Here is an 18,607-nt window from a genome sequence, read left to right as displayed (position 1 = left end):
TTATGAAGGACTCTAAAAAATTAAAGCCAATTTTCATGATAAAGTCCTCAGGTTCTTCAGTCCTGTGGTTTTCCATGTATTCCCTGAACTTTACCTCTCCACATAACAACTGGAAACTTAGATTTAATTCCCAGGGCAAACATGACTACCTTTTAAATATCAGCACTGGTGTATTACCATTCCTAAGTTTTTACAAAGTTATTTTTATGCATCAAAATATAAAATGGCTTTATGGATGAATGGAGGGATAGGTGGGCAGATCTGTGATAAAATACATATAGGAAAATGTTAATGGTAGGATCCAAGAAGTGGTTATCTGTATGTGCCCATAGAGCATGTATGTTTGAAACTTTTCATTACTAAATGGATGTCAAGATTCAAACAGATTTCAAATCAAGTCTTATAAACATTTTGTTTCAATGAGGCAGGATTTTCTTTGGCTTGGAGTGTAAGCTAGGACACTACATTAATTCAAAAATTATGAATTACAGCTGCAATCATAGCAATTATCCAAAACATTTAGGAAATTAGCCTCCACAAATGGAGTTCTAATCTTAAGAAGTACAAATAGCAGCTAAAAATCTCCATTTACCTACAGTAGATTAGCATTCATGGACTGGGAAAGCTAAGCTAAAATATCAGTCTATCTCTACTGAATGGTTAGAACCATTTTGGAAATGTGTAAAATAAATTCTGAAAAACTAATCTGTAGTTCATTTAGATTGTCCTTGAGCTTGTCATGAAATTTAAAATGAGTTTCAACAATATAATTTCAAGAAACTTTTTATTGCTGGGCAAGGTGGCATACGCCTGTAATCCCAGCAGCTTGGGCAGCTGAGGCAGGAAGATGGCAAGTTCAAAGCTAGCCTCAGCTACAGCGAAGTACTAAGCAACTCAGTGAGACCCTTTCTCTAAATAAAATACAAAATAGGGATGGGGATGTGGCTGAGTGGTTTAGTACCCCTGAGTTCAATCCCATTACCAAAAAAAAAAAAAAAATTATGATGCTGTGATTGAAGAATGCCTTTACTAGAGATATTATTTTAGTAATTATGTACAATACAGTGGATGATTTTGCTATCTCTATCAGAAAGCATTAAAATTAAATTTTGTTTAAGTAGAATTTAGTGATAAAAACACAATATAAAAACTACCACCTTTCAAACCTCTCTTACTCTCAACTAGACATTTTAAAAATTGTATTCTCAAAGCATTCTGAGCATGCATGATTGTTGCAGAGAAGAACTGTGCTTCTCTAAGATTAGATATTTTAGCAAATATCCATCATGAGGGACATATTCCCGGTGTTCTATTTATAATACCCAACACTCTGAGCAATAAACAAAATGTTCAATGGAACCTTGGAATTGACAAAGTTGCACCTGTGTTCCTCTGTCTTCCGCACTAATTTTAAACCATCCTTATCCAGCAGGGCCTGTCATTGGCTAATGGACACGTGGGACATTCCCACCACCTTGCGCTGAACCCTGAATTAAGTGACCAATCAGGAAGAGGCAAATCTCCTTCAACTATCCAGTTGGTAGGTTACTAATCTAAATGAAACATTCTATTAATGTGATTGCCTTCTTTCCTTTATTTCTCATTGAACAGATGAAAATCAGTAGGGTAGACAGAAGAGAATCCACTCCTGAGTTGCCTATTTGTCATCATGATAGATACCAGAAAAATCTGTCAAGCACTTGAAGCTGTTTTAAAGAACAAAAAGCCCTGTCTGCAGACTTAAGTGATTGCTATCTTTACCACTCTGTATCACTTACTTATGGATAAGATGGATACAACAATCAACTTTTAAATTTTTGTTTACAAGTTTTCATGAACCAGTTGACCTTTAGATTTTCCATTTTGTATGCTCCTAGCAACTTCTAGGTTGATACATATAAATGTTGAGTAAGTTATTAGTGTATCCAGGGCTAGGGCATTTATTTTATCATGCAAAAGAGAATTGATTATGTCCAATGAGATGTTCCACAGTGGGGGCCTTTGATTCCACTGAATTCTCCACAACAAAATCTTCCATGTTCATTTTTAAAATACAATTCCACTAAGGTTCAAAACAATATTCTCTTTCCACTTAAAGAAACAAGTATAGAGGCAGGAGAAATATGAAAGTGATATGTAACTCTTAACTCGTCTCTTGTAACCCTAGCTTTGACATAAGGGGTTTATAGTTCAAGGATACCTGAGTAGAGATAAGTTAGCTATTCACGAGAGATTAACATAGCAAAATAGAAATCTGATAATAGATTCAGGTCTAATGCCAACTCAGAGACATTGACATAAAAATATTCTTTTAAGATGATTTTGAAAATTGTATTCTATTTATTACTTAGGTATTTTAAATGTGTTTTAAAAAACAATAGTTTCAGGCTGCAATTAGTTTTGAAACCACTTTACTGCAGGTTTTATTTCTTCTGTTTCACTGAAGAGCCCACAACCTCAAGACACATGTAAGCAAACCTCTGAAGCTAACTTTGTTTTCAACTCTTTGAACACTCGGGGTCACTAATATATTTCACTGTTACTTTCATTATTTAAGCCGCAAGATCAATCTTCTATTGCAAAATAGAAATCATGTGAACTTTTAAAACTGTTTCATGGGTTCCATTTCCCATTTTTTTCAGGAAAGTATAGCTTGAAGGAGGAAAACCCTCAGTTTTTCCCAACCAACGAGGAACCTTGAACATTTGCCTCTGATTTCCTTTGCATAGTATGATGATATATACTTTTTTTTTTGTCAGAGAGAGTATTGTGGGATTAATATTTGGACCCCTTCCTTTTAGTAGAACTATAGAACATTTTTCTTCTGGTCAGGCTTTTGATATAAAATATTCACATCACTTTCATGTTTCTAGATCTGCCCAATTTCAGGCAAGAGGCCTGAAACTCTAAATTGTTATCTTTCAGGTCATACTCACTTCTTAATCTTCCTTCTCCAAAAAAAAAAAAAAATAGCCTATCTATACAACCTGGGGTTACTGTGCCATGTGAACTTTATTTACTTTCCCTTTCACATGACAGAAGACATTTATTTCTCACATTAATTTGTATCAAAATGTCCCTAAATGGGGGCTGATAGAGTTATGTGAATATACTTCTTAAAGGACACTCTTTCCCATTGGAGGAAAGCATTCTTTTCACAAAATAGATAAAGAATCTGAGACCCAGAAAGGATATCCTACAAAAATCAAACTGACTCAGTCTCTGAAATAAAATCAGGTTGTGATAACTTACACCCTAAAAAGTAATTCCAAAATCTTCTCTGTCATGTGTGAAAGGATGAAAAATTTTAATAATCTATTTGTTTATGTAAGTCTGTAGATCTATTTTCCAAATTGACAAGACTCTTTGACTAGAAAAACAATAATAATTTAAAAAAAAAAAGACATTATACTGCAGTGAGTGAAATAAAGTGTTAGGTTTGCAAGCCTTTCTTTTCCATCCAGAAGATGCCATCTGCTTGCACAGCAGAAGAGGAATCCTAGATCTACTATCCGCTCTCACAGGAGATGTGACAAATGAGGGCAAGGATCATTTTTTTTTTCTCTACCGCTTTTGGGTTTCATAAAAGCTTGCATAATTTAAAAGTCTGAATTACAGACTGTCTCTTGGTAGCCTACAGCCATCCACGGAAAGGTACTGATCTGTGTAAGAGAGCTATTTTTATCTAAACGTAGGTAGTGCAAAAAGTATTCACATTGGTTCAATTTTAGATTACATATTGTCTATGAAACCGAGTAGTTTTAACGTCTACCTAGAGTATCAAAATATCTTTTAAAGCTCAATATAACTCTTCAGATGTTTATGTTTCAGCCAAATGTGACTGTTACCCGCTTTTCACCAGTTATTTTTAAATTTTCAATAGAAAGGTCCAGAAGATTTACACGCTTCTGAGAGTCCCATAGACAGTATGACAGCCTCCCACAGAAAATGTGAGTACCAATTTAAAACAAAACAAAACAAAAAACAGGTCTGGGGTTGTGGCTCAGTGGCAGAGCTTTGGCTTAACACATGCGAGGCACTGGGTTCGATTCTCAGCACCACTTAAGAAACAAATAAAATGAAGGTATTGTGTCTATCTACAATTAAAAAAAAAATAAAAACCCAATAACTCATCTTTAAATGTAGTAAGTTCCATAGAAAAAGACTGTATCTGTTTAAAAATAAAATGGCAAAAGCATATAACTTCATATTGGATATCTAGTTCATTATTAAAAACTTAGCAATAAGATCTTCAATGAAAACCCATTCTCATCTGTCTCCCAAACATACTAACACATTCATAACAACTTGACTCCATTCTTTTAAAATGACATTTTCCCCCTTTGCCTAGATTGAGAGGTCCTAAAAATCTTTAGTGTATACACATGCATGGTTATTAGGACTCTTTTTAAATTATGCTTCTATGATGTTTGAGACTTTTAATTCACTCTGAAATGTGGAGACTTCCTTGTTTTTTTTTTTTTAATCTTCTTTCAGAGTCGAATAAAAGTTCATCACAACTGTCTGTCTTGTCATACTGCCATTAGGACAGCAGAGTTCAAATTTGGTGATGTTTCATTATTCACAACTTTTTCTGTAACTCATTTGTTCATCAAGCTTTCAATCGACCTTTTTTTCTTTCCATTTCACCATTTCTCTATTTCATTTCCCAATTGTAGATAGGACTTTATGCCTCTTTGCTATGTTTTTGAATAAGTCTTTGAACTTCTTTGTTTTTGGTTTTGGTTTTCATTAGTTGCTTTTGAATCTTGGCCCCATTTTTTCCCCATTTATGTTACTGTTTTTGTGACACAAACTTCCTAATGTTTTAATGTTAACCGGTTATGATTAGTTATTCCCATTGTACCACAATAAGTTAGTCAATCAGTGACAAAAAAAAAAAAAACAGCTAGGAAGAACTGAACTCTTCTTATAGGCCAAGAACAATGTTAAAACACTTGATGCGGACTACCTTGTTCAATTCTCCCACAATTTAGATACAAATAAATATTATCTAAATATACAAATGAAGAAAGCAATTGTTAGAGAGGTTAACTCATTGCCCAGAATAGCTAGTCAACTCCAGCACTGAGGAACTAAAATGCTAATATACCAACAATTTCTTTGTGATTATTTATTCATGCATGCAGCCAAGGATCCTCTCACATTCTTTTTTTTTCATTCAAGAAGTGTTTGAAGATATGTGGTGCTAGAGGCACTGTGTATGCAGTGGAGAACAAAATAAGAAGGTTCCTTATCCATGGTCTGTTACATAGTTTGGGATGTAAATACTAATAAGAGCAAATACTTATTAGCATTATAACCATGATTGTTGTAGCAATGGCTATTCAAAGTGCTTTAGATATATTAACGTATGTAATTGATGTGTTTCTTTTATTCAAAATATATAATTACATGTGCTGGCAAGTTCAACTTCTAAGACACTGCTAATATTGCTTTCCTTACTGAATTTTTAGTTCCAGGATTAATTTAGAATATTTGGCCCTTAGTAGGTCCATCGTCAGTATTTTTGTTGTTGTTGTTTTCTTTTTTGAAAGAAAGGAAGAGGAAAGAAGCTGTGTCAAGTTAAAATTAGGACCAGGGAGTGAAAACTAGATGGGGGGGCATTAATGTTCTTAATCAAATATTTTGTAGTTTGCATATCTTCCCATTTCAGATATCAAGCTTGGCCTTCAGAATGAAAAGTGAACAAATCCTAATTAGAATATGCAACTGCCCGTCTGCCAGGAAAACACTGAATTAGCTTCAAACATTTGATTACTTGTTTCCTATTACCTCATTGGTAGAACTCAGCTTGTGTTTCAAAAGACAGGATGTGAAAATCCTATCCACAGTCTGATTTAAATAAACAACAACAAAAAAATCATATTAGTTCCAGCTCATGTTTCACCATGGAAAACCTCAGATATATAGAAAATGTTAACACAATATGACTGCCAGGTACATGAGCAAAGGTAAAAATATTATAGATTTTTCTCTAATGAGTACATTAAATTACCAACGGATGCTTATCTTCCTCTAAATGTTGTTTAAATTATCTTAAAGAATAGTCTTCTTTGTGGCTTACATGCAAATGTGTATTTTGCCTTGTGGCTGGTTACATATCCATATTCTGACATTTAGAAACCCATAATCAGAGATAATAAAATAACAGACAGCAGAAATAGGCCATACTGTTTCCTAGCAGAGTGTATTTTGGCTAAAAAATCTTTCATTTGAATATATTCTATTAATATCAAAACTACATGTAGGCACAGGGAAATCATAATTTTATTTGCCTGATGCAATGTGGTCAGATATATCACTTTAGATTTTGAAACATTATTTATCTCAGAGAAGAGTATTATCTCTGAAAAATTGGCAGGAATCGCTAAGTGACTAGTATCATTATTGAACCCTGAGAGCTTCTGGAGAATGCTGGTAAGAGCTTGCTGAATTTATTAATGCAATATTTTCTTGTGCATTTATGAATACTGCCTGAAATTTGCCCACTTGTAATAAAGAATAAAATGAGTTAATAAACCACAAGAAGTATGGAAGCGATATTTGTAAATAAGTATAATATTTAGAAAGTGAGATGATGGGACACCTCTGCATCACAGGCAATAACAACCTTCTGGCTAAAAATCTGGCCTATGATTGCTGTTTATTGAAGCTACTTATTTTATGGTGTGAGCTATACAATATGCCAAATAACATTCCCTAAATAAAATAACAAACCATATTATAATAGTCCCTCTGGATCTCAGACCATTTATGGGCTGAAACCACAAGATAACTTCTTTTTTTATGAGCAGAAGTAAAATTTCATAGATATTTTATAATTATTCAATGTACAATTATTCAAATGATGTTTTCAGTTCTAACAGTAATGACAGTTCCTGCTTACACCTGTTGCACACTATACGTTCAGATGAATAATTAATAAAAATTTGGACTATGACAGTTGGTGAATGCATGTTCCCATCAAGTGTTATGCCTGGACATTTTACTATCAGAGCAAGTGTTACCTTCAAAATACTTTTTTGTGTTTGTTAGTTATTCCATTCTTGTAATTGGGTTATAACCTAAAATGTAGGATTTTCAAAGCAGAAATCTGTGTATTAAAAACTTGAACCCAATTTTGGTCAAAATCGTTTTATCTACTTTCTCTTAATCTCTCATAGAATCCCATGAGAATTGCAACTTCTCTTTATTTTTTTCAACATCCAAGTAGATGTATTGAAGGTTATTTTGTAGAAAGACAAATATATTGAATCATTGTTTCAAAGATAATTGACAGCCAGAAGAGTTGGTTATGACTCTGTTGCAGTCACAGTTGGGGAGTGAATGAAGTAATTTAGAATGGTCATTAGCACCAATTAGAAAAGATAACAGATGATCACAGGATGGCAGAACATACACTGCAGCAGATTATCATAAGGACCATCAGATTCAGAGGAACTGTTTTGCAGAATTGACTCCCCTTTAATAACATTCTGCAGGGAGGATTGTCTTGGTCCATTTGAGTTTCTATAACAAGCTACTATAGACAAGATGGTTTATAAACAACAGAAGTTTCTATCTCACCGTTCTGGAACCTGAATGATCAAGATCAAGATGCCATAAAGGCAAGGACCTCCTTTTTGGTTCCCAGATGGCACCTTCTCAGTGATTCTCCATGTGGCAGAAAGACCAAGGGAGCTATCTGCCATCACTTTTATAAGGACACTAATCCCATATATGGAGACTCTGTGCTCATCACCTAATCACCTGTCAAAGGCTCCATCTCCTAGTACCATCACATTAGGAGAATAGTTTTCAACATATGAATTTGGTGGGGGTGGGGACACAAGCATTCTGAATATAGCAAAGTTCTTAAGTTATTTAAAAATACAAAAGACAAATAGGAAGGTCATCAATAGTACTGGGGGAGGTTACAACATTGTTTTTGTTTCTGTTGGCATAGCTGAACAGGTGTTAAAATAATTACTACCAGCATAGAATTTATCTCATTATTTATCAGACCAGCGGGGGAAAACAGTGACCACTTTAAATGTATTGGCTACCATGTTTGCATCTCTAGTCCCAATTTATTTTGAAAGCTGAAACAGAGTAGGGTTATTTAATTAGATGCAATGTAAGAATGTCAAGGGTCGATGGGAAAACTGGTCAGACTTGAAGGATGTCATGAAATATGTAGTGCTCTGCTAATGCTTCTCATGCCTTTATTTGGTTCCATAGGCAAAACCATTAGCTTGTTAGCCATAATGATTCTGGTTGGGGACAGCCTGCATAATTTTGCAGATGGCCTAGTGCTAGGAGCAGCTTTCTCCTCTTCATCTGAGTCGGGAGTGACCACAACAATTGCTATCTTGTGCCATGAAATTCCACACGAGATGGGTAAGTCTTACAATAGAATCACTCTTCTGCTAATTGTTGAGAAAGTCCTAATATATTTCTAGCCAGGGTTTACTTAGATTCCTTTTCCAACATATAATTGAAAGATGAATACTTCATGTTTATGATTTATTTAAACCATAAAAGAAGGAAGGCACCAAAAAATTCCTATACCTTGAGATAAAACTCAAGTCGTTTCCTTTCTGATCTTTCCCAAGTCCAGAAATGATGATGGATTCCAGAGAATTCTGTATGAGAGAGTCATTCAGAGAACTCTCATTTTAGAGAACTCTGGCAAGGATTTTAAATTCTGCATGCTAAATGTGGGAAAATATTAAGAGAGGGAACTTCACCCATTATGTTAGAAAACAGGCCAATGATATAAAATAACATTTAAATTGAAACCAACTCATGGTTTACCAACTTGATTTAAACAAAATGTTTAAAGCCAAGCATAAAATCGAAATGACAGGCATATGGTAGCAGATACATATAAGACTTTTTTTTTTTCCGGATAATCTTAATAGCCCTGTAATTCAAGTCCTGCCTCCCAGGAACCGGGATGGGATAAAATAAAGATTTTCCGAAGCAGACTCAGAAATAGTACAGATGGATTTGTGTCTGTGCATGCACACACACAATGTGCCTCAGGGACATGACTCTTCACAGTCATTTTTCTGCTTCTACTTTCAGCCTACCTGGCCTCTTGGACCACCCCTTGCTCAGGGGTGTTCATTGATCAAAGTCCTGTCACTGACTCATTGTTAACTCATCTTTCTTGGAGTAGTTTATCCTGAGCTTACTTATGTATATCTGGTCTAGAAGTTGTACCCTACATCCCTATGAGTAGCTGCTGTGATAGTGGCTGATCCTTGATCCAAAAATCACAGGGCAGTGGGACAGTCTGCAGCAAACCCACAAAATTACTTCAAGACGTGTTCATGGGACCCATTATGAAATGGAACTAGGAAGTAGAGTCCCAGGCCATCTCTTTATTTGATGTTCATCTCTTCTAATCCCTGAGATTAAGAAATAGATACTCTTGAGATTTAGATAGATCATTCTTTATTTAGAGGATAGGGATGTATGGAAGAAGGTTGTTTTTCTGTACTCATGAAGGCAGCAAAATGATTTTCTAAAGGAAAAATTTGTTCTCTTGACTTGTAATGAATTTTAAAAAAAATATCTTAACTGGTTTTATCTTTCCCAACAGCATTTTGTGCATCAGTAAGTTATTGAAGTCCATATAATGTCATGATTTCCCCTGGTAAATTGCCAGGCATAAATATTTAGAAACCCTGAGATAGAGAGTGACTCTATTTTGCATTTATCTAAGTTGAAAATGCATGGGATATCAGGAGCTGAAGAATATGTCATAGACCTCTCTGTATAGGCTCTATTTAGGAGAAGCAAAAGGAATAGAATTTCACACTTCAGCTCCCTATCAGTAGAATGAACTTGCTGAAAATCCTATAGAAACACAGGACAGCGCTTTTACTAACTTATCAGTCAACTTTACAAATGAAATTGGTTCGAGCTTCTGAGATTAGAAACAACCGCATAGCACATTACTTTTCAGACATCACTAGTTAAATGATAATTACACTCTTTTTTCCCCTTAAACTTCAGGAGACTTTGCTGTGCTTTTAAGCTCTGGACTCTCTATTAAGACTGCCATTCTGATGAATTTTATAAGTGCTCTAACTGCCTTCGTAGGACTATACATTGGCCTCTCAGTGTCCACTGATCCATGTGTCCAAGACTGGATCTTAACAGTCACTGCTGGAATGTTCTTGTATTTATCCCTGGTGGAAATGGTAAGCTCTTTTGGCTTTTCTATTTTGTTTTGTAAACACTGAAAATGTAAAAGCATTTTAAAAAGTACATGCCTGTAATCCCAGCAACTCAGAAGGCTGAGGTAGGAGGATTGCAAGTTTTTGAGGCCAGCCTCTGATAACTTAGTGAGATCCTATCTCAAAATTAAAAAAATTAAAAGTCTGGGGATATAGTTCAGTGGTGGAGGACCCCTGGATTCAATCCTCAGTATGAGAGAGAGAGAGAGAGAGAGAGAGAGAGAGAGAGAGAGAGAGAGAGAGAAGAGCAAGCAATTAAAATGGAGGGGTAAATAGATACAAGATAAGAAGAATATAGATAATAAAATATGTAAATGACTAAGTAAATATTCAATGCAATCCAATAAGGTAAATTGAAGTAAAAAAACATAATTTCAGGTACAGAAATATTGACATTCTATTAGTCATCTAAGTGGAAAGAATGAAATGTTTATAATTATCAAAAAGTGGCTTATTCTGTTCCAGTATTGCATCTTGTATATAATGCCTGAACTCCCAGTTGACAAATGAAGTGTTTATTAAACAACTATTTTACTCATACAATGCAATATAGTTCCATGGAATTTATCATCAATGATTGTTTGATTTAATCAACCAATTATATTTTAAAAATAAAAATTCATCATTGAGTTTAACTGCCAAAGGTCTATGAGCTAGAAGAATGAGAAAGATTATGAAAGCATTTGTTCTATAAAATGCTACATGTTTCCTAAGAGGTCCTCACTGACACTAATCACAACTCAATTATCATGTTTCATTCCTATAATCTTATGAAGGATTCGAAGCTGGGACATTTTACCTTTTTATTTTAATTAAATTTTTCCCCTCTTAAATTCTGGTTCCTATAAGATACCAGTCTATTTTTTTCAGATTGCCCTCTGTTGGACTTCAAAATATTTTCTGGGTAATGATCCTAATGATTATCCCTTCTGATGGCTTGGATTAAGGCAGATAAAAATTCAATAAATTGGCAAAAGACGCATTGAAGACTGAAAATCAATCTAAATGGGAGTAAATTATGTCATTATGTATGTTGAGAGGATAAAGCAAACTAAAGCAAAGCTGGAAGTAATATGTCTAATAGATCGGACAGCAGAATCAGCTATAGCCCTAAGAGTGAATAAAAAGAAATGTTTCATGAAGAAAAAATTATGCAATCAGGAGCCTGGGCTGATGCAATCAGAGTGGTGCATTCTGGAAGACTGCAGAAAGGGAACTCTCAGAGTAAACACCATCATTTTAAACCCCTACGTATTTCTTTTCCTTATTTCTTATGAAATCCAAGTAGCTGAAGTTATTACCAAATAAAGGTACTTCCATATTTAGAAATGTTCGTATATATTATTTGGGATGTTCAGAAAATTTTATTAATTTTGATAATGAAGCTAAAAGTGGAGTAGATTCAACCTTCCCTTTCTGAACCCCATCCCCTCAACCCCATCCCCCAACCTGTGGTCGATGTGACAGCATCCTGTGATCCCTCCCATGTGAGAAATTCAGATTACCAGCTTTTTGTGACTTCAAAAACATACTGTCACTCACCATGACATGACATGGGTCTATCCTTTGTTCAAAATGTCTACATATCAATCTTCAGATTCACTCTTGAGCCTTCAGATTTTCAGATTTCTAGTTTCTGTTTTCTTTATGGGGGTCAGTGGGGGGCAGTTGCTGTATTCTTTGGAAGTTTATTCTGTTTTTAACCCAGACTGGATCTCTCTTCAAGTATGATGGATGTATATGTACGTACTCAGTCTTTTTTTTTTTCTTTGTTTTGGTGTCTTAAGCTTCCAAAATTGATCTGGGAAGATTATCAAGTGCCATTTGTCATGTAGAACCCTAAGCTAAATGTGTCATTTTTTCTCCTCAATGTCTCTGCTACTTATCTGGTAAGAGTAAGTAATTGCTTTATAAGAAAGCAATGTAGCCGATACCCTAGGAGACTCCAGCAAGCATAAATCTTGACCTTATTGCAGATGACTATTGGCCAAGGGGGGCAAAAAAAAAAAAAATCGTTTCCTGGCCAAAAGACAGGAAAGTAAATACTCTGAGTTTCCTGGGGCTGCTTCCTAAAATCCAGGTCGCCTGCTCTCACGGCCTTCTGAGTAACTTCTAAACAAATACAGCTCTTTCACATAGCAGCGAGTTTAACTATTGCTGTATTCTGGGGCTGTGCCAAAGAAAACAGTCTGTCGTTTAAAGAGAAGAAAACAAGGTTCCAAGACTCTGTGAAACAGCAAAGAAAATAAATGACGGCAACTGAAGGGTAAAGGTGAATATTCTAGAATACTCGTTACTTGCTATATTTACCAGGCACTTTTCTGTGCGGGGTTAAAGTGAAAAGATTAGCTAGATGTTTGTTTGTTCGTTTCAAAGAAACGGAGTGTGTTATTTCAAACTCCTAAAAGAGAAAGAATGAGAGGCAAGAATGGGGGCCATTAGCTATGAGGTCAACAAAGAAGAAAGTCTTCTCTGGGGAAAATTGCCAGCCTTTTCTCCAAAGTGGAAGTCCTAAACCCAAGCCTGCTGACTCCCAGTTGCGTTGATGGATTTCTAAAGAAGTCAAGAATGAATGCAGCTCTGTGTGGCCCCAGGAAATCAGTTTTCTGCTATGAAGACCAGTGTCCTACTGGGTTTTCCCCAAACCAGAAACAAGAGTGACTGTGAAAGCCATTCTGTTGGGACATGACTTCAGAGAGCAGAAGCAAAGTCCTGAAAAGGGAAACAGACCATCCCACAGGACCCTCTGGAGGAAGCCTTGAAAATTTATTTTAAACTCACCTGGAGAGTGAGAAGGCCTTTGTCTATATTGGCTCTTGTCCCATTTTTCAAATCTGTTCCTACAGGTATCTTCTCTCCACACTCCTAGACTAAGCATGTTGGAGCACCAAGGTCATTCCCACTGAGCTTATGTGCCAAGACATCAGAGAGCCCCAAATCAGGAGAAAGGAATGTGGTCTAGAACTGAAGCAAGGGTCTGTACAAAACTAGTCAATACCCACTTAGAACTGATCTCTGCAGCAGTGGCTGGGGTAGGACACTGTGACGTCCATCAACAGTCGGCCCCTTCTACCGCTCAGATATGCTCATAACCTCTTTTAATTTTTAAGTCTCTTCTATCCCAGAGTCCCCTTATGATGGTAGCCAGTCAAAAACTCCATGAGAACATAATACAAAATAGTTGGCAGAACAAGTGCCAAACCCTGCTGTTTTAGTCAGCTTTTTCATTGCTGTGACTAAAAATCTCCTCAGAACAATTTTAGGGGAGGAAAAGTTTATTTGAGGGCTCACTGTTTCAGAGGTCTTAGTCCATAGAAGGCCAGTTCCATTCCTTAGGGTTTAAGGCGAGGCTGGACATCATGTGGAAGTGTGTGGCAGAGGACAGCAGCTCACATGATGATCAGAAAGAAAAAGAGACTCCACTCTCCAGATACAAATTACATACCCCATAGCCATGCCCCCAAAGAACCACTTCCTCCAGTCCACCCCACCTGCCTCCAGTCACAATCCAGTTAATCCAATCAGGGAGCAAATCACAGATTAGGTTAGGGATACAACCCAATCATTTCTCCTCCAAATCTTCTTGCATTGCCTCACACAGGAGCTTTGGGGGAGTATCTCACATCCAAACCATAACACCTGCTGCTCTGGAGGCCTTATTTGATACTGAACATCTCGGTCTTCTAGCACCCAGTCTTCATCCTCCTCCCCTCCAGGCAGCATTTGGCTGACATAGATTCTCTTTCCAGAAGAGGAAGCCTAGCTCTTCACTGAGGAGTCTGAGTCTTAGTTGCTTTGTCCTTAGCGGGTCCTGTTTCCTCTAGTGGCCTGTTTACCATTCTACCAGACTTGAAATCATCAAGAGAGGCTCCAAGGACTCCCCCAGTTTCTGGATAGGTTCCTTCTTCCCCCATGGGGTGGCAGTAGCCCTAGCTTCTCATGAGGACTCCCACCAGTGTAGTAACATGTTGTTGGTATTTGATCCACCCGTATGGGAACCCCAGATGATCACGGAGTGGTCATAGCTTTCTGTTCAATGGAAACATTATTTTATTCCCTGGTGCATTCTCCCCAAGAACACAATCCACAGTTAGATTCCTAGGTTTATAGGAATAGGAAGCACAGATATCATGATTATAGAAACTAGTAATGATGGTATATCAATGCTTTAAGATTGTTTTGTTTTTTCCACTATAATCACTTTTCCTGCCTTCCTTCTTAAATGTATTTACTTTTTATTCTTTTGCTTTATGAGATAAAATATTATAACATGTATTTTCAATCATTATTATTTTCTAATATTAGCATTTAAAGCTATACATTTCCCTCGAAGCACTGCTTTAGCTGACTCATATATTTTAATATGTTGAGTTTTCAATATTGATCATTTTGAAATGTTTTTAAATTTCTCATGTTGTTTTTTGTTTCCTTTTTGATCTATGGGTTTTATAGAAGTAGGTTACCTATCAGTATGCAGACTCTTTCTAAAATATTTTAGTTGTTGATTTTAATTGAATTCCCTTTTAGAGTAAGGGTATATTCTATTCCATTTTTATCAACTGAAATGTTTTGAGACTTATTTTATGGTTAAGCACAAAAAAGATTGACAATTATAATGAATGAACCCTAATACATTTGAATATTGGAGATCAAATTTGGCAGCATTGGAGATCAAACCTAGGACCTCAGGCATGCTAAGTTAGAACAGCAGAATACAATAGACACTTGTATGGCCCTATGTATAAATGTGGCTGTATAACCAGTGTGATCCAGCAATCCGTACACGTGGAAAAATAAGATTACGTACCCCATTAGAATCAAATGTATGATATGTCAAGATCATTGTAATGTTTTGAGCAACTAATAAAAATTAAAAAAAAATAATATCTTATTCTCTCTTAGAACCCAAAGTTCCTTCTAAGAAAATTCTCAGAATTAGAACTCTAGAGGATTTCTTGTATACAACTTCTTTAAAGTTTACAAATTCATGCAGAAGGAAGACACAAGCCCTCAAGTATTGTTTTTTAGCAGATTGGATAGAGAAATTTCATTTTATTAACTACTATGATTTTTTATATAAAGCATAGATTTATTAATTTATAAAACATAAACGGATTGTGCCAAGGTTTATTTTTGGATCTGAATCAATGTTTGAAATCTTTAGGCATTTTTAGGCTTTACAACCTGCAGAAACTGTTTCCATAGCAACAGATGTGTAGAAACCTCAAGGGGCTGTCCTGTAAATGTACCAAGAGATGTCCTTAGAATAGGGGAACTAAACACCTGCCCAGTGTTCTCTACATTAATATAACCTAAGCTGATGGTGGAGGATACTCAGGAAGGCAGGCAGAATGAAACTCAAACAAAACAAAGCTGAGGTGCTGGCTCCATGGAAATTCAAGACAAATTAGTTGAGAGTACAGGTGACTCTCTTTTTTATCTCCAGGATTTGGCCAACTGCAGATCAAAACTATTTGAAAAATTATTGAATCTGTACTGAACATGTACAGACATTTTTCTTCTTTTTATTCACTAAACAATATGGTACACCAATTATTTATGCATCATTTGCATCACATTGGGTATTATAAATAATCAGGATGATTTAAAGTATATGGGGAGGATATGTGGAGATTATATATAAATACTACTTCATTTTCTCTAAGGGACTTGACCATGTGCATATTTTGCAGAGATAGGTCCTTGGACCAATGCCCACATGGATACTGACAGGTAACCAAATGTCCTATTTCCAACCTTTCCCCTGCTCTTGCCCAAACTTCCTTATCACATAGTTTTCCAAATCTGCCCCCCCCACCTACATTTTGGATGCTCTTTTGAAAATTCTCTCCTTCTTCAAAATGATTGCTGCTGATTTCACTTATATAATAATGGAGGAAAGATCAGAAAGAATGGAGAACAACTTATTGCCTACCCTTTTCTAGGAAGTATCTCCCAGAAAGGATATCTTGGCCATATTTTCCCTGGAGCTTTTTCTAATTTCCATGTAATTTTTCTTGTGGAAAAGGCAAATAAAGAGCATTTAAAATATAAAATTAATTTTCTCTATGTTTAAAAAATACACAGGAATGCAAAATAAGACCTGAAATCCAGCCAATAAATCAATAGTCCAGATCAAGTAGATCACTGGCTTCTTTAGAGGTATTTTAGTTTAGTAAATGCAATGGCTTCAAGGTAGTAAATTGAGTGAAAACATTAAGCAAAAAAACCAGACTTCTCTTTGTTTAATCACAGGATTATAAAATTAAACTATAATCATATGCTTTTAGGATATTGATCCCATTCTCTTCTCCCCATTATGTTTTTTTTCATAGTATTGGGCATCAAACCAAGGGCTTTCCTCATGGTAGGCAAGCACTCTACTACTGAGGTACATTACTGGTCCTCATTCCTTTTTTTCAATTTACTGAGTTTGATGGAGTCAATCAGAAATCCAGATAAGTTCAATGCAATTAAGTAATAATACAGAATCATCAAATCGAGTCTGATAAATGAATCCCTTTCCATCTAAAAAACAAATAAGTCACCTTTTCTTATAAGTGTGGCAATAGCTGGGTAACATCCTTTAAATACCATCCATCCATGTGAAAGGGACAAATTGTATGAAAAAGACATAAGAAGCAACCTTTAAATACAAAATTGTTTGTAACAAATATTGCATAATGTTTGAAATCAATGAGTATAACTGGCATCATTTTAAATACTCTTTGCTGAGAAATGACCCATGTTTAAAACTTACCCCAGGCAGCAAAATTAATATAATTTAACATTCACAATTATTTCCTCATAAAAGCAAGAAGTATGAATCATTCTTACCAACAACTTTGAAAGATTTCTATTCTCTTTGTGTCAAAATCAGCTGAACTCTACCCTTAGAAAATTTCTACTGAGACAATGATTAATAGATCTAACTTTGATAAATGCTGAACTTACTCTATGACTTAATAAATGAATACTGGAACTTTTTATGCATTTTTCTCCTAATATCTCTTTTCTTCTAGCTCTTCTTGAACTTCTTTTTTTTCTCGTTTTCTCTCTATCCCGCCCTCTCACACACCAATTGTTTCTTAGAAAAACACTGAAGCTGGCTGATGGCTACCTTTTGGCTGGACTATAGAATTAAGAATTTGTTTAAGTGAATTGTTTCCCCTAGGACAAATGGAGGGGTAAATTATTAAGTAGAGGCTAAAAGCAGGTCCCATTTCTGTCACTCCTAACTATATATGATAACGATATGATCCTTAACTTACCAGTTTCCAAAGGATAAATTTTCACTTATCTTTTGCTATAAACTGCATCATGACTTGCTTTGGAAAGGTATCATTGGGATTTTATAGGCCTATAATATCCTGTATGTAAATATCGACGAGATATTAAAGTTTGAAAAGTTGTAGTTTTAAAGGTTTCCTTGAGGAAATTCTCCAGTTGCCTATCTCACATGTACTGAGAGCTGTGGTCCCTGCCTTCTGGCTTGATAAGAAAGATTCACACTGCTATATTAAAGGTTCTTTTTTTTTTTTTTAAAAAAAGCTACAAATTGAAAAATACCTCAATTCAAAATAGGACCTGTCTTTAATGGGACTATATCAATTTTAGGATATTTCCAGTCAATCAACATAGTAATCTGCGTTGAGGATCGTACTATTACTAATCAAATATGATTCTAAAATAAGACACACATTAACATCTCCCTTTTCATGGGTGTCAAAAGGGGAAACAAAGAAAATAAATCCAGAAGAGAAAAGGGAAAACTTTATAGTCACACCCCAAACATTTATTGAATTCAACTCTTGGGATTATTAAAAGCAAGAAATGATATGGTTTTTTTAAAGGAATGTTCAAGAGCAAATTCTCATTCTCCAGAGTATTGTAGAAGAGAAATCCTACAAGGTCCTCCTGAGATTTTGCAGAGGATAAAACTTCATCTCTGTAGAAGTGCATTCTTTTCCAACCAGGTCTAATCAGAGGATCAGCCAGGTTCCCTAAAGGGAAGGAGACTCTAGGTGTGAATCTCTCCATCTCTTTTAGGTCAATCACAAAGAAATTTGAAGCAGACAACACTACAGATGATTAAAAGAAAGGGCTTCTAATTCTCCAGAAATGGACTGTTTTTTGATTACTTATGAAACATGAGAGCTGAGATCTAAACATAACCCAGAATTTCATGTGTCTAAGTGAAATGTAATGGCAATGAATCCTTATCGAGCAGTAAACGACCCTGTTATGGTTTGAATGTGGTTTGTCCCCCAAAGGCCCATGTTCTGGAAGCTTAGTCTCTAGTGTGGTAGTGGAAGCTTTCAGAGATGAGACCTAATGGAAGTAGTTAGGTCATG

At 35.6% G+C, this 18,607-nt stretch overlaps 1 protein-coding gene across 10 annotated transcripts in view; it reads left to right on the top strand.

Annotated features, from left to right (window-relative positions):
• Positions 1–18,607, top strand: part of Slc39a12 (solute carrier family 39 member 12) — a 64,411-nt gene that overhangs the window by 30,503 nt on the left and 15,301 nt on the right. For 7 of the 10 annotated variants that reach the window (XM_078023349.1, XM_021726667.3, XM_040277016.2 and 4 more), the window contains 4 exons: positions 1,430–1,540; positions 3,884–3,950; positions 8,245–8,403; positions 10,030–10,217. In XM_078023349.1, coding sequence (XP_077879475.1) covers positions 1,430–1,540; positions 3,884–3,950; positions 8,245–8,403; positions 10,030–10,217 — 525 coding nt within the window. Of the gene's footprint in view, positions 1–1,429; positions 1,541–3,883; positions 3,951–8,244; positions 8,404–10,029; positions 10,218–11,123; positions 11,583–15,946; positions 15,987–18,607 lie in introns of those variants that run through there. The other 3 variants (XM_078023347.1, XM_040277012.2, XM_005325798.5) reach the window with 3 other exon arrangements.

This window comes from Ictidomys tridecemlineatus, chromosome 10 (assembly GCF_052094955.1).
Source record: "Ictidomys tridecemlineatus isolate mIctTri1 chromosome 10, mIctTri1.hap1, whole genome shotgun sequence".
In the NCBI taxonomy this organism is placed as follows: Eukaryota; Metazoa; Chordata; class Mammalia; order Rodentia; family Sciuridae; genus Ictidomys; species Ictidomys tridecemlineatus.
This window is presented reverse-complemented; position numbering and strand designations above follow the sequence as displayed.